The following is a 23,981-nucleotide window of genomic DNA, read 5'->3' on the forward strand; positions in this document are numbered from 1 at the left end:
GGTCCCCCTCTCAGGCTACCGCTCACAACCCCTTAACTCACTGTCATGGAATCAAAACAGCCTCCTGTTTCACAGGTTTCTGAGTCTGGAGCTTGCCTTGCTGCCCCAACGTTCCATCCGCGGGGAAGGCCTGTGCATGTAAACTCAGTAGTAACCTCCTTAGTTTTAAGCCGGAGCTGGGGTTGTACTGAGTAGCTACTAAGACCTTTAAACGGGAAATCCCAGCAATAGTTTTCTTGAGTCCTTTGGGGTAGACCCTTGTGCCAACTCCGGAAATGCCCCACATACACACTGAGTTTAGGGTGCACGGTCAAAAGTTGAAAAATAAATTACTGAACTCCGAGTGTCTGGTCCTCACGCTTCTCACCGGCATTTCATCCAACAGATCTAGCGAGGCCTGCTCCGTCCGCACCCCTGCGCACACTTTGTAAGCACCGGGGAGGTGGAGGCTGGGTACGCAACCACGCCCCTTAGGGGGCCGAGAAACTGTGTCCACCTCCTGGCCATGCCCGGGCCAATCCAAAGCCAATTTGTCCCGCTCGACTCCGAGCGCAGCCAATGGGAGCGGGTCACGGCCGGCCAAGCGCGAGACGCTGCTGCGGAGCGGCCCCGGGAGCCCCCAGCCTGTGTCGCGTCCCAGTGGTTGCCTCCTGGTCAGCCCTGCCCAGCATGGCTACCTCGGCGGCTGGCCCGGTGATCATCGTTGGCAGGTAAACGGGGCCCGCGGGGCCCGCGGGAGGGGTGCGGTGGAGAACGCTATGGGTTCTCTCCGCGCTGCGGCGGGTCAGAAAGCTGACTGCGCAGGCCGCGCGCTAAAGCGGTTTAGGGGACTCGCCTGGTGATCCCACCTGCTAGCGTGTCCAAGTAGATGTGCCAGTCTTTCCGTGTGAGCAACATAAAGTCTGTCTGCAAAACTGTGTTGTTAACCATTTCCATTTATGCAAGAGAAAACCAAGCTTAGGCAGTTTAGGTACCCGAGTTCCCAGCCATTAAGGGACTGAGACAGGAAGAACCCAGCTAGGGGGTCTGATGGGAGCGTGTTCTGATCCGCACGGAGGCGCGGGAGCGGGAACAGGTGCTTTTCGAACACACCTGGCATGTCTAATTCTTGGGAGGAATGAGCGCTTTCCGGAGAGGAACGCTGGAGCCCAGTTTGCTAAGGTTGTCAGTGTAACAGCCTAAATTCCATCCAAACTGTTCTGGTTGGTGCACCCACCGTTTATTTTCCTTCTATTTTTTTTTGAAATAAAGACATTTATGTGTACCTTACCATTGGTAAGCTTTCATTGCACTCTATCTACATGTTGATACCTGCTATTGATAGTTAGAAGCACCTTTTTGGGGTTGGCCTTGTGTCCCTTTATACCTCTAAGGTGTTGGCCTACCTGACACCCCTCCTCCCCGCATCAGTTTTACAGTCCTTTAAAGGAAGGAGTCCGGACACCTTCTGTCTGCTTTCTTTTGATCACAGAGCAAGTGGCATTAACTCTGCCCTTGTCCTTTCCAGGCATGTGGTGGGTGTGGCTACCTAGTGAAGGACTATTGGGAAAAAAAACTGCAAGGCAAGCAGAGTCAGGTAACTTTTGTGCCAGGTGTGGTGACTCTGTTTGCCTTACAGTTTTGATGTCCAGGGTTGAGTGTTGTATGTCTCCCACCATGCCTTGGAGTGGTGTCGTGTCTGCACCTAATCAAGGTGAAAGGAGCAAAGTTTCGGGTTGGAGTTGGGATTGGCAAGTGAGTTTATTTCTGATTTTCTGAGGGAAGGTGACAAGGAATTAGACGGAGGATGACAAACTATAATGACCATAGGACTTAGTACAGGATAGAAAGTCTCATCTATACCCACATCCTCAGCACTTAAGCAGACACCCATCTCTGCTCCTGGGGTAGTGCTGCTTTTCTGCCCTTCATCCTTTTCTCATTCCTTCCTTTCTCCTCTCCCTCCCCCTTTCACTGTCTCTCCTGATCCTGTAGGTAATTTAAAAAAACATCCATTTAAATTCCTAAAACCTGGTTGAGTTTCATTCTTGGATTTCAACAGACCGATACAAAGTATTTCAATTTCAGAAGCCTGTTGAGCCATTGTTTTTCTATCAGTACCAGACTCCCTCCTAAAAGTCCTTGTTAGAAATACAGTTTCTATTTAATTCTTCATTGATCTTTTCATAAAGGTCACGCCTCCTCAGGGCCACTTAGCTTTTCAGTGAACCCCAAAGCAAGTCCCTACAGTATGGTGGGCTTGAGAGAGTAAGGGTGTGCATTTAAAGAATTAAGACAGGGGTCTAGGGCTGTGAGAACATAGAAAACCTGGTAATGATAGCTTTAAAAAATGGGAGTAGAAATGGCTATCCTGAAGACAGATTTGCATTTGGGTGGTATCCTTAGGCATTCATTTCTGTTGGCCTTACACATCTATAGTGGTTCTTATTCCTGTATATAACACCATGTTTCTCAGTAACTGTGAAGTTTATTAAACAGAAACCTCCTGTAAACTGGAGTCAGGAGAGCCTGTAGAGGGAGCTCTCATGCCCTATCATTCAATGTCAATTACCCCAAGCAGGAAGAGGCTACTTTCCATCTCCAGCCGGAAGTTTTGCTATTCTGTTACTCCCTCAGGAGGAAGGAGGATCTTCTAGTGAACAACCAACCACTCAGCCAATGAAAAGCCACTACACTTCAACTCCCAGTTTCCACCAATGGACTCCGCTTGCAACAAGTCCCTCTGAACTCTCTCTTTCCTCTGCAGGAGACTGTTCCTCTCCTTTGTCCTCTGGATTTACATGTGCTTTGCCATTAGACTGCATGTCCAAAATTGCAACGCTTTGTTGTTCATAAACCCATTTTGCTGGAGAAATACCTGACTATTTGTTTAAGGTCAACATCTGATATGGCATTGTGTTTCCCAAATTTTAGGCCTTGGGCTTGGTTTAAAATTGGAATCTGTGTTGGGGAGATCAACCTTGTCATATTCCTGGTCCTCCTTTTCACTGGGCACACTCCTTCAGGACCGAGCTGAGGGACCATCTCCTCCAGGAAATGTTCTGCTGCTGGGACCTTCCCCTTAGAGTACAAACTGTATCATCACTGGTTGTGTATCCACCATACCTAGTCCTAGTAGATAGATGTTTGAATGTTTATAACAGAGATTGCATTTTTAAAAAACATGTGCAGTGTGAAGGGCTTGTTAGGATGTTGTTTTATATCATCAAGTAATGCATCCTTGAACTAGTCTCCTTTTTTTTTCTATTCTAAAATTTTACTTTGAGGTAACTACATTTTTTGTAAGAAGCTTTTTGAGGCATGAATTTTTTCAAAGTGCTACTCTATGTATTTTCATGCTAGTTTTTGCATTAACATGGATACACACACACATAGAGACACACAAAACACACAGCAAACTGTAGAATGTCCCAGTTACTTAAGTCAGCTCAGACACTAAATGTGCTCTTTCTAGGAAATTTTTAATAGTTCTTATTGGCAAATATCCCATCACCTACTTAGATCAGGAGTGTAGTAACAGTTTTACTTGAGCTTTTGCCAAGTGAATAAAGTGGCTGTAAAATGGAAAGATACTTTAAAAATTATCTAGAGTGGATTTATTCAAACCTAAATGCCATCAATGATAAAAATAGAACTGAACAAGTTTTATTGCTTAACTTTTCTCTCTTGCTGCAGTGTAACAATAAATTTTTATAAACTTAGGAGCTTTAAAGCATATTAGAATTGCCAGAATGGTAAGGGCCCATTATGTGGTTCCCAGGTACCTAAGGTTTTAGAAGTTAATAAGATGTCACTGGCTCTAATGACAGGAAGCTAATGGCATTTGGGTCTGATGTAAGTTAATACTGAGGACAAGAAAGCCCAAGAGAAACCAAGTCCATGAACTTTTCTTCTCAGTCTGTGTAGTTTGTGCAATCTTTGTACCTCTCTCTGCATTAGTTAGCTCTGTACATTCCCCTTGCCTGTAATGCTCACCTTTCTTCCCACTCCCTCACTTCTTTATCTTGCATATTTCTGCAACCCCAACATCATAATCTTTCAACTCTAGTTCCTGTTACTGACTTACAGTTTCCATATTTTGGGCCCAGTGTTCAGGAGAGGAAACCTGATTGGTTCAGTTTCTCCATGCAGGCCAGGCTACAGATATCATTGAATGCTGATAAGCCATTTGGGCTGCTACAAGTCATGTGTTCACTTCACATCCAGTCATCAGTGACTATGTGTGTGTGGTGGGGTGAAGGGATCCCGGGAATTGGCCTTCTGCTCTTGGTCCTATAGGGGAATGTGGGCAATACAGTAAAAATAAATACTACTTTGTCTTTAATGCCTGTTATATGGGTTACAACTAATTTCCCAAGTTTTTTAAATAAAAATTCTCAAACACACAGGAAAGTTCAAAGTATAGAAAAAAGAATACCGACACACTCACCTGTATTCAACAATTGTAAAGAAATTGTTATATTTGCTTTTTCAATGTACAACTTCACCAATTCTGAATATTAGATGGTTGGGTTTTTGTTGCTGTTTTTTGGGGTTTTTTTGCTTATATAAATTTTACTGTGAATAAATATCTTTGTGCATTGCCCATAGGAACTTAAAATAAATTCCAGAAGTAAAATGTCTGGGTCAAATATTACAAATGCTTACAGTTTTGATACGGGGTGTTAGATTGCCTCCAGATACTTTACATCAGTTTTATCCCCCCAAGATTTTTTGTATGTTCATTTCTCCACAATGCAACATGTGGAGAAATGTCAGCAACATGAAGCATTGTCAGTCTTTTTAATTTCTGCCATTCTGATCTATATCTTATTTGCTATTATTAGACTAACAGTAGAATCTGCTTTCAACTTAGTTATTGCCTGTTCATACACTTTTTTAAAGGCTTTTCCCCTCATGTTTGTTGCATTCATCTTTTACTTCTGGGTTTATAGGAACTTTTGTATATTTATATATTATAAATATTATTTCTTCTTGGACATTTGTCTTATGGTGACTCTTTTTGCCACAAACAAAGTTAAGATCAGTTTATTTGGCAAACACTGTTCAAACATGAGGACCATCGTGGCTTGGAGTATTGTAAAAATGTCTTTGATGGAAATATTGGAAACTAGTGTTTAAGTGTGAATATTCCCCTCTCCCTACTGCATGTAGCCCCCTTGGAGATGTGACAAACTTCTGGGTGATTTTAGCATATAGAAGAGCCGAGAGTGGGACTAGGTTTCCTGATACAAACTAACTACTGAGAGGAATGAATGAATTATAACACTAGGTAATTGTTTAAGTGACCACTGACCTTTAGAAAAATAATGTGAGCCACAAATGCAAGTCACATACATAATTAAATTTTCTCTTAGTTAACTTAAAAAAGTAAAAAGAAAAGATGAAATTAATTTTAATAAGTTTAATTAGCATAATATTTCCAGAGTATTATTTCAACATGTAATTTATAAATTATAAATATTAATATTTCACATAAAATATTAATAACAAAATAATTTACTTTTTGGGGGGTATTGTCTTCAAAATCCAGTGTATATTTGACACCTGCAATACGCCTCACTTCATTCTGGTGCTTGACCTTAAAGAAATAGCCAGATGTTTCTCCAGCAAAATAGGTTTATTCAGAACAACAAAGACTTGCAATTCAGTATCTGTGGTCTTCTTGCAAAGCACAGACAAGTCCTGAGAAAAAAGGAGAGGGACACTCTTTTGTAGAGGAGAAGAGGAAGTTGGGGATCTGTAAAGAGTTCTTCCTGTTGGGCTCTGCCATCTCAGGCATTAGAGTGCCCCTTTGGCTTCCCAACTTCATTTTAAATGAGGTTTCTGTTTAGGAATTTTTCATTAGCCACTTGCCAAGTGCTTAACAGCCTCATTTGGCTGGTGGCTACTGTCCTGGACATGTGGGTTTAAGTAATGATGTAACCTTTGTTAATTAAGAAAGCAGATCTTCAGAAAGCTGCCTTCTCCCCTTCCTTTGTGGCTGCCACTGCAGTGCAGACTCATTTGAGAGGTGCTTAGACTTATCTTGAAAAAGCAAGTCAAGTTGTAGAAGGAGTTTTACTGAATGAGATGAATGTGTTATGTTTTCCTTTATGGAAAGTCTTAACAGCAGCTATAGCACTTTGGGCTTTTATAAAGAGACCAGCTGAAGCACCTCACTCTTCTACCTTTGTTCAGCTTTTCCAGTTCCCCGTGCCTGGCACTTGCAGTTCACTTTTCCTTTGCACCAGTTCTCTCAGTTTCACTGTGTGGTGGACACAGGGTGCCAGGGGACCCAATAGACAGATTGTTGCTTTAAAGGCCAGTTGGAGCGCTCATTCCTCAGGAAGTCAGGGACAGGTGTCTGATCAGCATGTGGGCAAAGGCTTTTACATGTATGGATGAGTCATTTTGTTGGAGTAAAGAAAATTCCCTTTTTCAGAAATATTTTTATGTCCTATGTCTTAAGTACAGCAAAGTGCAGAAATCCTGTATATAAAGCTCGACGGTTATCACAGTGAATACACCATTGTAAACCCCACTGTGAAAGTATTCTTCATTCAAGCTTAGGCTGCATTAAGGGCTCCTTTTATGGGTAAATAAGTCACCATATGTTTCAACTGTTATGGTAAAGGTAATAGGAGGAAAAATGTTTAAAGTTAATGGCTGGTCAATTGGGACAACTGGTGAATATTAATTGGCCTTCTAACTAACCATCTTCCTGTTCTGGCGGGCGGGGGTGGGAGCGGGGAGAAAGAGAGATTGATTGTTTTCGAAGAAGAGAAAGATGTGTTCATGCAGGACTGCCTCTCTCAAAACTCTTGAGTTTCTTTTTTTCTTCATGTGTTCTAGACAACTTAGTCCAGTGAAACATTCTGTAAAGATGGAAATACCTTCTATATACCCTTGCCGTCCAAGGTGGTAGCCACTATCACATGTGGCTGTTGAGTACTTGAGATGTGTTTTAAGCTGAGTTTTAAAATTTATTTATTTTTAATTACATGGCCACATGTGGCTAGAGTCTGTCATTGGACAGTGCAGGTTCAGAGCACAGAGCATTTCATAAAAAATTTATAGGCACTTGATGTGTAAATTTTAATTTTAAAACATTTACTATTGTAGAAGAATGTGGAGTAAAATCTACTGTGTAATCCCTCTCCCTTCTTTAGAAGTTCAGTAGAGGTTATTTCAGTTGTTTTTACTGTACTTTCTTACTAAATGGCTTCACATAAGAAACCTTTTAAGAACATGGTAGTCTTAATGACCCTTATACATATTAAAGGCTTAACTTAAGTGAGTATCATGTGAGAGTTAGAAGCTCAGATAGCACTTCTGTGGCATTAGTATTTTTCAGGCTCTCTCCTTCAATCACTTGGGCTCAGAAGCTATGACAGAAGCTGTGGGGACTGTAACTATCTCTGGTGCCAGGCCCTTCCTATGCTTGGAACCTGAACAACAGATTAGCTGAATAAAGAGGAAGTGGGGGTGGGGGGAATGGAGTGGGAGAATGCTTTCTGGAGCCCACCCTGTCACTGCTATTCTAGCCTCCCTTCCCCAAAGCAGCTCATATAATTGCTACAGTGAAATAACACCACAACTGAGACAAGCATGCATTTATTATACATTCAGGCCATCCGCAAGCTAAGTAAACTTAGCTGGTTACTGTTTCCTGGATGCTGGCAGAGGATGTGAGACTCCAGGGTCAGAGACAAAGGACTTTATAAATCACAGCACAGCAGGCAGCATGAATATTACACTTAACATTGGTCCTCCTTCTCCCCAAGTCCCATGGGGGCAAAGTGAGGGGCCAGGTGAACACCTGCAGATTCAGTGAGTATGTTTGAGGGGAGGGACATTGAACTTGAGAAAGCCACCGTTTTTATAGTAAGAGGTAAGCAAGCTTGCTATTTGTCATTGACATTGCTCTGCAAACATAACTCTTGAGAAATGGTTTGGGACCTAGCAGTTTATTTGTTGGAGAACATGGGTCATTTGTTGTAAATTTCCCGGATTCTGCAATTTGCTGAATGTAACCCTATAATATCATTTAATACATTCATCTGTCCTTTTATTTCCAATATATCTGAAACAGTGGGCATAATGTAGTGGTAAGGACTCAAGAGTCAGACTGCTGGGGCTGCCTCAGCTCCAGAACTTAAAGGCTGTATGGATCATCTTGATCCACCCATGCCTCAGTTCTCCTTTGTATAAAATGGAATAATAATAGCACTGACCTTGTAGGATTGTTGTAAAGATTAACAGAGGTGAGACATATAACATGTTTAATGTTGCCTGGTACCTAATACATGCTCCAGTGCCGGTGGTGATAGAAGTTAATTATTTATTTAAAGAGACAGGGGAACTATTACCTGGTCTTCAGGGTAAGCGACTTGCCTAAGACAGTGCTCAGATGGAGGTTCCCATAGGCGTCTGTCATGTGCAGGACACCCTGCCACCTCCCTACTGTAACTTTTTGTTTCAGTGTGAGTGCATATTAACTGCCTGTCTGATGGTGCTCCATGTGCAATATTAATGCTGGACTGGAGTCGAGGATTCAGGAGCTCCTCATGGAAACAAAACATTTAAAATCAATCCAGGAATCAAAATGTGTAATTTTAAGACATTTAATACTTTAAGAATGGGATGCTGAATAATTTTTAAAAAATTATTCTGGGTTAAGAATGAAAAACTGTTCAGTTACTAAGTTAACTGGCAGCCTCCCTGGATTTTCTCTCCCTTTAGTGGCCTCATTGGAAGAAGCTGGGCCATGTTGTTTGCCAGTGGAGGCTACAGGGTGAAACTGTATGACATTGAGCAACAGCAGATAACAAACGCCCTGGAAAACATCAGGTAAGTGGCTGGAACCTCTGGGAGGAGCACTGACTCTGTTGCTTTCAGAGGAGATTTATCACATGCCCAAGGCCATCAACATCTGTGACTTTGCTCTTTCACTGCACAGCCGTTACATTGCCATTGAGCTGGTAAAGACCAGGCCTACAGCAGTTGAGACATGAATTTAAGAAGGGGCTCAAGTTGTTAGGAAAGGACCCTTAAGGTTGTAAAGATGTGTGATGAGAGTAAGGGAACTGAATATAAATCTCAGGCTGCCAACCTGAGTGGGTTTGTAAACTCTTGCTGTGTTCCACAGGGCTGCAGGTTTGGGTGTCCTACCTTCTCTCTGGGCAGGCGAGCTGGCTTTCACCAAGTGAGAGTCACAACTGCATGGGCAATACCTTTTGGGAACAGAGGTCCTGAGATTTATTTTGACCTATTGATCTAATTACTGCAGGACTCAGGTTAACCATGATACCTGTAGTAGATAAAGGTATGAGAATAGATGAGCTTACCAGATGCTGAGGGGTGAATTTTAGATGTAACCATAGGGTGTTGAAGAAGAATAGGAGCCAAAGGGGAAAGGATGAGAATGGGGAGGTCAGAGATAGAAGAGCCAAGCTAATGCAATGTGCTGGAAGGCAAGGTACTGAGATTCCCTTTACCTGAGATGACGGTCACTGAACACAATTTGACCATCTCAGATGTTGTTTTGTTTAGGTGGTTATTATCCTTCTTTGGGGGTTGTCCATGAATATGTAACCTGAATTTTCATTTTTGTATAACTGAAATATGCTTTATCATTTACTCTATGATAAGACTAATATGTAGGGTATGATATCAGGCTATAGGCATCAAAGAATTATATACCTGAGTCCAATTCTGTGGTGTAACAGATTAAGAACCTAAAACCCAGAGAAGTCAAATTGCTTCGTACATATAGTGACATGCAGCCAATATCAAGATAAAATGTCTATTTAAAAAAACAAACCAAACAAAAACCAAAAAAAAAAAAAAAAAAAAGAAAGGACCACTATAAAAGAAAAGAAACAAGAACTATAAAGCCCTCCCTGCTCCCGGCACCAATGCTTTATTATGAACTGTTATGGGAGGAAGAGGAATTGACATAAACACCTACTAAATTCCAGGCATGTGCTATTTACAAAGGATATTCAGAGGACTAAGTCAGATACAGTCCTGTCCACCATGGAGCTTATGGTCTAGTTATCTTACCATATTAATTCTCATAGTAAACCCTATGAAGCAGATATTATTGCCATTTTATGAGAACAGTTAGGTCTATTAATGGTCAGTAACCTGTTCACAGACCCAGTAAGATAAAAGATTTTAGCTCTGGTCTATCTACTTGGCTTGTTTTTTTTTTTTAAATCATTTTTAATGACTATTCTGTTACAGAATAGTAATTAAAGTTGTCCCAGTTTTCCCCCCTTGCCCTCCACTGCCCATTCCAAGCCCTACTCGCACAGTCAGTTCCCACACTGTTATCCAGGTCTGTGGGTCCTAGGGCAAGGGAAATAAAGGAAAAAATAAACAAATGGGAATACATCAAACTAAAAAGCTTCTGCATGGCTAAAGAAACCATCATCAGAATGAACAGAGAACTGACTGTATGGGAGAACATATTTGCCAATGATACATCGGACAAGGATTTGATCTCCAAATATATTAAAAACTTATACAATACCAGGAAGACAAACTATCTGATTAAAAATTGGACAAAGGACTTGAATAGACACTTCTTCAAGGAGGGCATAACTGAATGGCCCATAGACATGGAAAAGATGCTCAACATCACTAGCCATCAGAGAGATGAAAATTAAAACCGCAATGAGGTACCACCTCACACCAGTCAGAATGGCCGTCATGAACAAATCAACAAACAACAGGTGCTGGCGAGGCTGTGGAGAAAAGGGAACCCTAGGGCACTGTTGGTGGGAATGCAGACTGGTGCAGCCACTGTGGAAAATAGTATGGAATTCCCTCAAAAACTAAAAATGGAACTGCCTTTTGACCCAGTGATTCTGCTGCTGGGAATGTACCCTAAGAGTCCTGAATCACCAATTCAAAAGAATTAATGCACCCCTGTGTTCATAGCATCACTACATACAATAGCCAAGTGCTGAAAACAGCCTAAGTACCAATCAGTAAATGAGTCAATCTATTTGCATGTTAAGGGTGAGTCTGAGCTCTTCAGTGTTCAACTATTTGCTTTATAGAGATCCTGCAACTACTACTATAAATATAACTTAATGATACATGCACTCAGATCACTTACGGTAGTTTATGAAGAATACAATAAAATGAACATTTATAAACCTACTACCCAACTTGAGAACATTATCAGTACCCTCTGTACACTTTGTGGGTTTGATCTTTCTGCCTTCCCACTAGAAGCAACAAATACCGCTTACTTTGTATTTACCATTACCTTGCCTAAAAAATAGTTTTATAATATATAGGTATTCCTAAATGATATATGGTTTAGTTTTGTTCATTTTTATGCTTTATGAAAATATTGTTGAGATTCATCTGTGTTGTTGCTTGCAGCTATAGTACATCTATTTTCATTACTATAATATTCTACTGTGTGACTTTGCTATAATTTATTTCTCTTTTATCCTTTTGATGAACATTAGAGCTGTTTCCAGTTTGGGGCATATGTCGCTCAGTGCGTAAGTCCAAGAATGTCTACAGGGTACCTACTGACAAGTGAGATTGCTGGGCCTATTTTTCCTTCTGGTATTGAACTAACTTAATATCTTTTAAGCTCTCCTTTATACTTTCTTTCTCCCCTCTCTTTGGAATATATTCTGGGTACACTTTTTAGGTCTTTCTTCCAGTTCACTCACTCTAGGTTTAGCTGTCTAATCTGTTATGTTAACTATCCACTAAGTTTATTTCAATAATTAAATTTTCATTTTAGAAGTTCACTTTGCTTCTTTTCCAGATATATCTGTTTATTTTTAATAGTTTCTCATTGTTTGCTCATTCTTTGTGGTTCCACTTTTCAGATTTTTGAGCATTTAATACACATTGTCTTATACTATAATACCTGAGGTTGTCTTAGATTGGAATCTCAGGAGCAGGTCCTGAGATGAAGGTTCATGAGCCAGTGGTTGATTAAGGAAGTGCTCCCAGGAGAAGCCAGTGTGGGATTGAGGGGACAGCATAAGGAAGACAAAGAAGCCAGCTGAGGGCTTGATTTCCAAAGTGCCAGGCTCATCAAGATTCCCAGGGTAGTTCTGGAGCATGAAGTACTCTGCACAACCTGTCACCCCTGAATGTAAGAGAGCTTAGCTTTCATATTCCCATATGGACCTTCCTTGGTTGGTGTGAACTCAGGTACTTCCAGGCCTCCGGTCCAGGTCCAGTCTAGGTCCACTCAGAGGGAGAGGGCAGGCAGGAACCTTTAGCACCGAAGAATTCAAAAGCTGGGGGTTGACACCCACTGCTGATTAAAGGGATTCAGAGATTTGGGTGGAACGCAGATGGCCTCCACTATAAAAGTCATTGGGGACTTTAAATAAAACATTTTCTTTTTCCTGACTGATTCCTACTTTCATTCATTAAAAATTGCTGATTGAGCACCTCCTATGTGCGTCTTAGCCCTAGGAGTTTAGTAGTAAACACAGTAGACTAAGGTTTCTGGTCTTGGGGACTCACATTCTACAGGGAGAGGAAAGAGTGAGAAGTAGGTTGTCCAAAATGAATTCCTGGAACATACGGTGTGTCATATCAGGATTTGAAGACTCCAGCAGTCGGCCACACCTGGGCTACAGCCTGTTTTGTGTTTCCCATGAGCTAAGATTGGTTTTATATTTTTAAGGTTTATAAAATAAAAGAAGAATATGTAACGGAGACCTTATGCAGCCACAAAGCCTAATGTATTATTATGTGGCCTTTTACAGAAAAAGTTTCTTGAGCTCCATGTTAAATGGTTGAAATTTTGACCTGTGGGTTTTCCCTCCATGCCACCATGCAATTCTCTGACACCAGCTGGGTGTCTTACAATCAGTTTGCATGGAGACAGCATCAGATTTCACAAGCTAAGGGCTCAGTTCCACAAGACCATCATCCTCCACTTCAGAGTCTAGGTTGTAACCTGGGCTTCTGACCAATTGGCTATAAATCAGAGTCTCCCACCATCACTGCTTAGATTCAGTTAATTTGCTAGAGAAGCTCACAGAACATGGGCTGCAAGTGTGCTTATTAGGTCACCTGTTTATTATAAAGAGATAAACTCAGGAACAGCAAGATGGAGAGATGCCTGGAGCAAGGTTTGCGGAAAGGAGTGTTGACCTTCTATGCTCTCTGGGAGTGCCACTCTCCCCAAATCTCCCTGTGTTCACCAACCCAGAAGATCCCTGAACCCTGTCGTTTTGCGGTTTTATATAGGCTTTATTTCATAGGCATAATTGACTAAATCATTGGCCATTGGTGATTGAACTCAGTCTCCAGCTTCTCTCCCTTCCCCTGTCAAGACTGCTAGCTTGTTACTTTTAGCTGAATAATATTCCATTGTCTGGATGTACTAGAGTTATCTTATCCACTCAGCTATTGAAAGACATTTTGGTTGCTTCCAAGTTTGACAGTCATGAACAAAGCATCTATGTACAGGTTTTGGTGTGGACAAACATTTCACATCTTTTGGGTAAATCCTGAGGAGTGCAAATGCTGGACCGTATGGTAAGAGTATGTTTAATTTTGTAAGAAGCCACCAAACTGTCTTTCAAAGTGGCTGCGCCATTTTGCATTTCCAGTAGCAATTAATGAGTTCTTGTTATTCCACATTCTCCCCAGCATTTGGTGCTGTCAGTATTCTGGATTTTGGCTATTTTGATAGGCATGTAGTGGTAGCACATTTTAATTTGAACTTCCCTGATGACATATGATGTGAGCACCTTTTCACATGCTTATTTGCCATTTATATATCTTCTTTGAGTTTTTTCTATTTTCCTTTTTTTTTTTTTGATTAAAGGAGGAGCTTTGAAAATTATCCTTACTTGTGTTCTTGTGAATCCCTGATACATAAAAATTGTTCTTATGCAGGATCCTGTGATTTTATAAAGAGATGCCCTTCAGAGGTTCTGGTCCACCATAATGTTGTAAGTCAAAATCTTGAAAAGTCTTTAGATAAATTTTAAACCTCAATAATAACAGCTCAAAAGCCACATGTTCTGCTGTAATGCAGAAGAAAGTACAGTTGATGCAACATGGGTTTGAACTATGTGGATCTGTTTATATGTAGGTTTTTTCAGTAAATACCTGTACTGTTCTTGATCCATGGTTGGGAGTATGAGGATGCTGAAAACTGACTGTATGCATTGATCTGTGCCATACTATAAAGGGGACTTGAGCATCCACAGATTTTGTTATCTGCAGGGATCCTAGAGCCAATCCCCATGCATATTGAGGGATGGTTTAAGTTTTGGGGGAGTCAAAAGTTGTATGTGGAGTTTTGACTGGGGGTGTGTGTGTCAGTCTCCCAATCCCATCATTGTTCAAGGGTCAATGGTACATACCTCTTGAGAGAACTTTGATTAATCATAAGAAAGGAACCAAGAGGTAAAAGGCTTTCATCAGACTGAGTCAGAGTGTTTTTAAAAGGCATAGGGATAGGGAACAAGGTAGCACGAAGAACTCGGTATTTGATTTCATGTAGGAGATGTAGGGAACAATAGGAAGTAACTTATTGGTAATGAAAAATTATTGGGAATACAGTTGTACAGAACCTGAAGGAATTCATGGCATTACTAAATAAGTAAAATTCCACCTGCTTAGTTAAAAATTTTTTTATTCCTACATTAAGTGGTTTGTGTAGGAGAAAGAAGAGCAAACCCTATTTTGGAAATGGTAGTTGATGGTAATGCTGGCCTCATACGAGGTCCATTCGGTAAAAGTCCAACCATTGTTAGTATAATGAGAACAATTTGTGTGACATTGGTGTAACCTGGCAGCCACAGGGAGTGGGCTGGATTGCACATGCATGAACAATAACAACCTTACTAATCAGTGGGGACAGGAGACGCCATTGAGTGAGCATGTGTACTGTGTGGCTGTCACACTCAAAATGATTGAGCAAGTAGAGCAATGAATCAATCTGCATCCAATTTTGCGTTAAGCTTGAACATTCCTCCACGGAAACTATTCAGATGATTCAGAAGGCTGCAGCTATGGGCAACTGGTGATTGGTAGTTTGATCACAACAGTGCTCGTACATCACAAATCATGGAGGGTATTTTGGTGAAACTTCAAATTACCCAGGTGACTCAGCCCCCCTACAGCCCAGTTTTGGTGCCCTGTGACTTCTAGCTTTTTCCAAAACTAAAGTCAGCTTTGAAAGGGAAGAGATTTCAGGCTGTCGATGAGATTCAGGAAAATATGACAGGGTAGCTGATGGGGATTGAGGGAACTGTGTGAGGTCCCAAGATGCCTACTTTGAAGGGGACTAAGGCATCATTATCCTATGTACAATGTTTCATGTATCTTTTTGAATAAATGTCTTTCTTTTTGCATGGATGGATACTTTCTGGACAGACCTTTGTACACTTAGGTGGTGAAAGTAACTTATCAGAAGGCCTGGACTTTAAATCGGTCTTCTGGTGCGAGTGTCTATGGTAGCGGGGTTTGGAGCTGAGAGATGCTAGCTCAATAACTGGCCGGGTGTTGGAGGAGAGAACAGCCTGGGGAAGAGGAGACCAAGTCAGCTTAGCCTGGGCTCCAAACCAGAGGTTGATACACTTTTCCCATAAAGGCAAGACAGTAAATGTTTTAGGCTTTTCAGGTCGTATGGTTTCTGTAGTAATTCTTTGTAGAGTAAAAGCCGATGTAGACAATATGTAGACAGGTGGGCATGGCTATGTTTCATTATAACTTAATGGATCAACACTGAACTTTGGAGTTCATATCATTTTCACATATCACAAAGTATTATTAGTCCTTTGATTTTTTAAAAAAAAATTCCACATAGAAAAACTATGTCACAAACTGTGTCACAGGCCATATAACAGGCAGTAGTGCAGGTTTGGTCAGTGGGCTATATACATCTTACCAACCTTTGCTCCACACTTTTCAACTCTACTATCATTTCATCTTTTATTTCATAAAGCCAATTCCAACTCAGTTGTGACCAAGAGAAAACTCTGAGTTGCCTAATTGAAAAGTTATTTGTTCTATATCATGGAATATTTATATCTTAGGCCTTCTTTTTTAGGCATATCATTAAAAGCTTTGGCTACTTTTAAAGTTCTTCCAGGCATCAGGGAGTACATGGGGAAATTGTGGGAAGGTTTTTTTATTTTCCCTTTTTTATAAGGTCAGAAAAAGGTTTTCTTGTTAGTCTACTGCTTTGATTGATAAAACTAATATTTCTTAATGTTATTAGTGCACAATTAGATTAGATATCAGTTTCTAAGTCTTTTGAACTAAAAATTTTTGAACTAAAAAATAGTTTATTACTTTTAGCTTCCTTACTATAGAAAAAGCAAGTGTACTGAGTTCTTCTCCATCTAAGACTTAAAAAGAGTACACATAACTCTTACTCTCAATAGCAGAGACTGAATCTTTACAACTCACATTTAAGCTGAGTTAATGTAAATAGGCAGAACCAGTTGTACCTTTTTGGCTGGAAGTAGGGAATCTTGTGACCAATTCTTTCTTCTTCAGTTATTGTGTGCAAAGAGCTGCAGGAAATTCAGGCTGAAGAGTTTCATGTTGCCTTCCTAGGGAGTACTAAATTTTTGGCCTTAAGAAAAGCCATTCCTTTCCCTTCTTAAATCAAAAGATTTTCAAATGTGCCTTTCCTGTACAGAGAGAGACCTGGTTAAGAGAATTGAGTCTGAACCTTATATTTGTAATTATTTTGGTCAGTAAGGTGAGTTCTGAGTTTCAAAATTTTTTTAGCCAGGAAAGAATTATTGCCACTTCTTTCAGACAGTAAACGGTGTCAGCCTGCAGGTTAACAGTGACGCCCACACATGTCAGCAAAAGCGCTGTGTGATGGCTATAGTCCTTATATGGTCAGGAACACAAGATTAAAATGATCCTGACCATGTATTCGGCATAAAGGGTAAGGAGACCTTCTGTTAAGAATTAGAAATAATGTATTAGAAATAATGAATAATGGGGTTGAATTGACTGATGGGTCAGAATAGCTGGTGCTCAATGGGCATCCTTTTTGACACTCTGCTTGGTGGTCTTTATCCATTCCACCAGGCTGTGAGCTTCATGAGAACTTCAGTACCCTTGTTACTCAGATGGTCTGTGATCTCTGAGAGCTGTACAGGCACAGAAATAATGACGTGCACATTTTTTGTCCCCAGAGTCTGGAACATCATGGGCAGCAGCTCAGTGACTGTTTTAACTGAGTACAGAAACTTTTCTAGAGTCTCAAGAGGCAGTTCTTCTGGCCATGGTTTTCACTGTTTTTCCCACCACTGATCTCTCTCTTGCAGTTTGGTTCACTTGCCATATTCAAATTCTCCTGAACATTTTATAGTAGGAAATAAAATGTCGAAATTCATTATCTCTGCATGGAAAATTCTGTGTGTGAGAACTATTAAACATTGACCTTAAATGAGTAGAAATGGTACACCTTTATTCTGAACTTGTAAAAATGAACTTAAACTGGATGAGGTTGATTATTTTTAAAAATATTAAAACATTAGAGGGTTTAAGAAATTATATCACAGCTCATACATATTATGCCCAGTGATCTTAGTGAATTTTAAAAAAGTTAAAAAAGCTGTCATCCAAGACCAGTCTTTCTCTACTTAAAACTTAACACATTTAAGTCTCAGAATAGAAAGGTAGCTTGACTTTGGAAAACCTTATTGGCAGATGCCTTACTACTTGGTTTTTGTTCTGCATTATATGCCCTGCGCCAGGTACATACTAAGTCTCAAGTAAGAATTTGAGAGGATGAACATATTTTAAGAAGAAAAACATCAAATAAGTGACGTTTTTGCACAGACCCATAGATAGGAGTGTTTTACTTTGTATGATTTGGATCTAGTCACATTGCCATGTAGAGACGGAGCCAGTATTGCCCTTGAGGGACCAGGACTTCCTGGTGTGGGCCATGTTGACATCTCAGTGACCAATCCACTGTGGGGAAGAGAACAAGCTGCCTTGTCTGACTGGGTCCCAGTCAGAAATTGCCCTCTTTTAGTAAACCTACTCTCTTCAGTGTTTCTAATGCCACCTCTCTACCAGGGAAGATGGTCATTGTGGTGTTCAATCCATCTAAAAATGAATCTGTTTTTGAAATAGGCATGGATTTAATAAACTGGCAGAAATGACCTCTGAAATGAGGTTGGCTTCCCTGAACTCCATCTCCTGAGTAACTGAACTGCTTGTCCCTGAACTTGATGTTCCTAGTAACTGGGCCTTGGGACTTGTTTTTAACTTGCTGCCCTGATCTCTGCACACTCGCCGAAACATCTCAATCTTAGCTTTGATCTGGAGTCCCTTGGACTGATCTGGAGTCCCTTGGACTGATTTGTTCTGGCTTGAAATTGGCTTTTAGTTTTCCTACATACCTTTGGCTGGAATAACCGAGGATAATCACAAAATGGCTACACATTGCTGTCATCCCTGTCTGCAACCCCCTTTGCCATGTGACTTTGCTGTTCCCCCTCACTCTGGCCTTGGCCAGGAACTTGCACTGGCCAGTGGTACCTTGCTGTCAAACCTGCCCTCCATCCTCCATCTTCTATCCTGTCAGTCAGCTCAGCCCAGCCAGCTACATACGGGGATCCAGCTGTCAGCCAGCACTAGCTGACACCAACGGATGAGTAAAAACATCTGAGAACAGTAGCCCCCTGCCAACCCGTCACCTGACTGCAGCCATGCAAGTGAGCCCAGTTGAGCCCAGCCGAGTCCAGCCAACATTCTTAATGCCCAGGATTGTGACAGTAGGCTGTAGAGAACTGATACACTGGCCTTGGCTGGTTTCCTGTAATTAGGTTGCTGTACCTACTGATTCTAGCTTCTGGGGTTTCCTGGTTTTGTCTTACTATAGCTATCCTACTCCCATGGGAATTTGACGTCTATAGGAAGTGAGGCAGAACTGTCAGTTCCAATCCTTGTCATAACGTTACTAAAATTTTATTGAAACACAGCCACACCCACTGTTTTCATATTGTCCATGGCTGCTGTGGGTGCTTGCGACAGAGACCATATAAACTGCAAAACCTAAAATATTTACTATTTCTCCCCTCCACCTGGGACATAGATTAGTGATGTATGAGTAATAGGAGATTCCAGGAAAAGTTGAGCAGTTCTAGCCAAGTTGATAGTGAATACTTTACTATTACATGAAATTTTAAAAAGGTGAAATTCGAACATAGACTTTGTTGGTAAAATTCCAAGGCTGGGAAAAATACATGCCAGATAGAAAAAACTGGCCATATATGGTTAGGAAACAATTAAATATTTGCTACAATTACCCAAAAAATGTACTCAGCCTAGGTATAAATATAAAAAAAATGTGTAAGACATTCATGGAGATGGTTTTTTCAGTTTTATTGAAGGACAATAAACAGAACTCCCTTGAATGATGACTATACCCTGTTCCTGGGCAGGAAACTGTTTTTAATGGGTTATTTGAAACGCTTCTAGAGGTAGGGTACAGGGAAGTGGGTTGACTAAACCTAACTGGACTGAGAAGTTCAGAAGTGATTAGAAGTCCTCTTGTTCAGTGTTCACCCCCATAGTCAGGGGTGCAGCTGGTCATTCAACCTGACTTATCTGTGTTCACTAGGCTGTCATCAGTACAGTTCCAATGATGGCTTCATTTCATTTATTTATTTTTCTTCCCCATTGGGAGTGATTTGTGAAAGTTATTTATGCTAATTGTACTTTTAAAACATTAGGGGGACATGAGGATGCTTTGACTATCTTTGTATGGCAGAATGAAGAGTGAATGTTGAACATTTTCAGGGTACACACTTATATCATGATCCCGTGTGCCTGTATAGAGACAAGTACATGTTAACAGTGAAGGTAGGCTGTGAAGCTTACCTGGTATGAAGGGTGTGGATTGTCTCCCTGTGAGGTTTCTGACAATGACAGATTGGAAATCAAGATAGATTTTTATTAGCTAGGCTAATGCCTGTTTCTCCAGTGAAGATGTTGCTGAAGTTGACAGAGGTGGGGCCTAAGCAGGCCCTCTGCTCCCCGAGGATCTCCCCAAATCCCAATGGTACCCTCAGCCAGAAGGGAAGAGGACTTCCAAGAGCCCCAGAGAGGAGAGGGGAGAAGGTGGTGACAGGTACTTGCCTGAGCACTGGGAGCTGTGGATCCAGTCATTCAGAGCCTCAGCTGTCTTGGGGGACAAATGGAGGGAATTTTCTTTCTTTCTGTGGCATATTTAAATGTATATACAGGAGGGGAAAGGGTAGGTTTACAGTTGTATGTGAAACACACTTTGTTCTTGTATTTATTACTTATTGTATTTTCCCTGTGAACAACTGTAAACCTCCTTTGGCCCAACCTGTACTTCACTGAGGATTTTAGATTCAGACGTCAGAGGGGTTGGGCTGGTAACCGGATGAATAGCTCTTGGCAAACTGGAGACAGTCACGATTTTAAAAACACTGTGCTGTTGCACAAACAAAGCCTGGGGCTCTATTTTTCATAAAATTTGGTGTTCTCTCCTTTTCCCCTACTTCAAAAACATTAAAAATGAAAAGAATGAGGTGAATGAGTGAAAGAAAAGTATTCACGTGATATTTCACAGCAGGAGGTGGGCTGCACTGTTGGACGTTGTTCCTGAACCTTCATACTTAGGGCACTTCATTTGGGATTTTGTGGAGCATGAACTGAATCCGTGTGTGTGGTGAGAGTGTGTGGTGGGCACCGAAGCACTCAGATGAGTCTGGTTGGGCCTCTGCTTCAGCCATAGAGCAGGTGGGCGGGGGCGGGGGTAGGGGTTTGGGGGCGGTGGGAACAGCAGCAGCATCACCGTCCAGGCAGGTAACGCACACAGTCGCCCCACCTGAAAGAAACCAGTTTTTCCTAATTGGTTTCCGCTGAAGGGGGAAGTAACTACAGGCATAGAGCACCACTCTACCAGGGACTAGAAGAAAAGAGGTCACAAAATTACAGATAGCACATTAATGTCACTCTAAAATAGCTAAAGGCCTAGATTGTTGTATCTAAAAAAATTCAAATTAAAGAAATACGTAGTAAAGACAACTATTACTACAAAGCTTATAAGCCAGACCCTCAATCTCCTGTCCCATGTCTCCCCACATGTAGACTTCATACTTGATCTGAGACATATTCTGCTGCTTGGGATATACAGATATTTTTGTTATTTCTTCGATTAGGTTCCTCTCTAAAGTCCACCCCCACCCCTTTTTTTCTGTTCTCTCCTGGGCCAAGGGTATGGCTGGGTCATTTAACCTGAACTTACCTATTTTTTACACAGATCATGCTGTCACTAGGCTGTCATCAGGAGAGTTCAAATGATGGTTTCATTTCAGTTACTTATTTTTCTTCCCCAGCAGGACTCTTTCTAGAACTCCCACTAGTCAGATGTTGGACCACGTAGAAAAGTCCTTTAATTTTCTATCTTTTTTTCTTGGTCATCTCTGTCTTTTTGTTTTTCTTCCTCAGAGATTTCCGCAGATTGACCCTCCAGCCCTTTCTTTAAGGTTCCCATTTGAACTACTGTGTATTTCATTTCCAGTTTCTTTTTGTTATTTCTTACCTTATTACTGAGTACTAGATGTAATATCTTCTCCAATCTTTCTCAGGATATTACAGTTTTTTTCTAAACTCCCTTTCATTCCTTGTATTACTATGGTTTCCTCATAGTTCCATGCTGAATTTTGTTTTTGTTTTGACCTCTACCTTTAATGTTAGAGGCCCTCTAGTGATGGGTAGTGATATATTGTGCTTAAGAAAGAGGCACAGACCAGCTCTGAGATTTGTGCTATGGATTGGGCTATAGCCCCGGGGCATCTTTGCAGAGTACTTGTCAGGGGTCCAACTTTCTCACTGAGCTCCCCAGCCATCAGTACCTGTGTGTCTCTTCTCCTTGACACATAGTGTCTCCAGAAGAGGACCTGCTACTTTCCACCCAGCATTCTTGTTTCTAATCTAAGGAAAGTACCTAGAGGTGGTGTGTATATTTGTGGGGGATTCTCACCATTCAGTGTATATACCTGATCTCAACTCCCTGTTTGTGCATCATATCATGCCTGCCCTCTCATGTGTCTGGTGTGTTCTGGCTGAGTTTCTGTGGTAGTGGGGAGGGGAGGGATTCATGGGCTCCAGGCTCCTCACTTGTGCCGTGTCACCTCTGGTGTCTGCAGACCCTGACCTTTGCTAGGTCCTTTGGGAAACATTTTGACTTCCTTTTCACAGGTGTTTTCTCTTCCCCATACGTAAATATCAGCTTTTTCCACTCTACCAGTCATTCACCTTACCGGTTTTGCATTTCCCATCTTCCAAAAAATTTGATCTTTCATTCATTGTGAGTCTTGATCCCTGTCCTGTGGCCCTCTGTTTTTACTTTTAAATTTTTTCACAGAGGTACAATAGACATATAGCATATTATTTTCAGATGTACAATATAATTTCACATTTGTATGTATTGTGAAATGATCACCACAATAAGTCTAGTTAGGATGATTCCTTAAGTCTTGGTTTCATTGAGGTTTCTGGAGGGAGCAGAGGTAAATTTTTATTTTTTTATCCACCATGTGTAATTGGCATTCCAAGGCCTATATTGTTATATGAATCAATTGGAATAACTAGCTAAATTAGATTTTTTACAAAATCTACAAGCTGGTCCCTAAATCAATTTATTTCTGAATTGTAGTTCACATGGATTTTTGTCCTTGCTTGCTTCTTTCTTTTACAAACTTCCAGAAGATTCAGGTTTAGACAACATTCAATGACAGTTAAAGCAGCAACTCTTTTAAAAAAGGAAGTACTGTCTTTATCTTTTAAATTTCTAATGGCAGTTAAAAAAAATGACATAGAATTTATCTTCCTATCATTTTTAAGTGTACAGTTCAGTGGCATTAAGTACATTCGCATTGTTATGCAGCCGTTACCACCATCATCTCCTGAAATTCTCATCTTCCCAGACTAAAACTCCATACCCATCAAACAACAACTCCCCATTTCCCCTCCCACAGTCCAGTCTACTCTCTGTCTCTATGAATTTGACTCCTCTAGGGACCTCATATAAATGGCATCACACAGTACTTGTCTTTTTGTGGGACTGGCTTATTTCACTTGGCATAATGTCCTTAAGGTTCATTCATGTTGTAGCATGTGTCAGGATTTCCTTTTAAGGCTGAATAATATTCCATTATAAGTTTATATGCCATTTTGTTCATCCATTCATCCACTGATGGATATTTAGGTTGCTTGGCTACTGTGAACAATGGTTCTATGAACATTGATGTACAAATAGCTCTTCCAGGTGCTGCTTTCATTTTTTTAAGGCTATATACCCAAAAGTAGGATTGCTGGATAATATGGTAATTCCATTTCTAGTTTTTTGAGGAAGTACCCATACCATTTACCACAACAGCTGTACCATTTTACAATCTTACCAATAGTGTACAATGGTTCTACTTTCTCCATCGCCTTTGTCTTTTTAACTTAATGAATAATGCTGCTTTTCAATAAAACTTCAAAAATAGAAATATAAAAAATATCACCCATATCCTACCTGACACTGATCAGTAACATTTCCTGTTCTCTAATTTTAAGTGAAAATTTAACTTTACTCAAGGATGCAAGCGCTATTTTGAGTCCTTGTGCTAGGCTGACATCTAGAGGTAGCACTGGTATGCGACAGCCACTTACCAGTGCACTTTAAACTAGAAGATTCTTTGCCATTAATAGTGTAGGGCTGAACACTGTAGTATATGTGAGGCTGCTGTAAAGCCAGTTGGGAGTCATATCATTTTTCTAGGTTTTTACCTACGTCTTCTACAAAGCTTGAGGCAGAAGCTCTTCCAAAATACTCCATGAAAAATATTGGAACTAGTCTTAACTGGGATAAAACATTGCCAAATGGCTGGGTTTGATTGTGGCACGTAGTTTTGTGGAACTTGAAGGGAACGTGAGTTGTGTGAGTGTGTCTGAAAGCTCCTCCTAGCCTTTCATCTGGGTTCCCC

At 40.9% G+C, this 23,981-nt stretch overlaps 1 protein-coding gene across 2 annotated transcripts in view; it reads left to right on the plus strand.

Moving 5' to 3' along the window:
• Positions 1-585: 585 nt before the first annotated feature.
• CRYL1 (crystallin lambda 1) overlaps positions 586-23,981 on the plus strand; it is a 112,464-nt gene continuing 89,068 nt past the window's right edge. Inside the window, exons 1-2 of one of the 2 annotated variants that reach the window (XM_054577441.1) lie at positions 586-710; positions 8,725-8,832. In XM_054577441.1, the coding sequence (XP_054433416.1) occupies positions 670-710; positions 8,725-8,832 (149 nt within the window). In that variant the 5' untranslated portion in view covers positions 586-669. The remainder of the gene's footprint in view (positions 711-8,724; positions 8,833-23,981) is intronic. The other variant, XM_054577440.1, reaches the window with a different exon arrangement.

Source organism: Pteronotus mesoamericanus, unplaced genomic scaffold (assembly GCF_021234165.1).
Source record: "Pteronotus mesoamericanus isolate MK-2021 breed Mesoamerican mustached bat unplaced genomic scaffold, CSHL_Meso_final contig_433, whole genome shotgun sequence".
Taxonomy (NCBI): domain Eukaryota; kingdom Metazoa; phylum Chordata; class Mammalia; order Chiroptera; family Mormoopidae; genus Pteronotus; species Pteronotus mesoamericanus.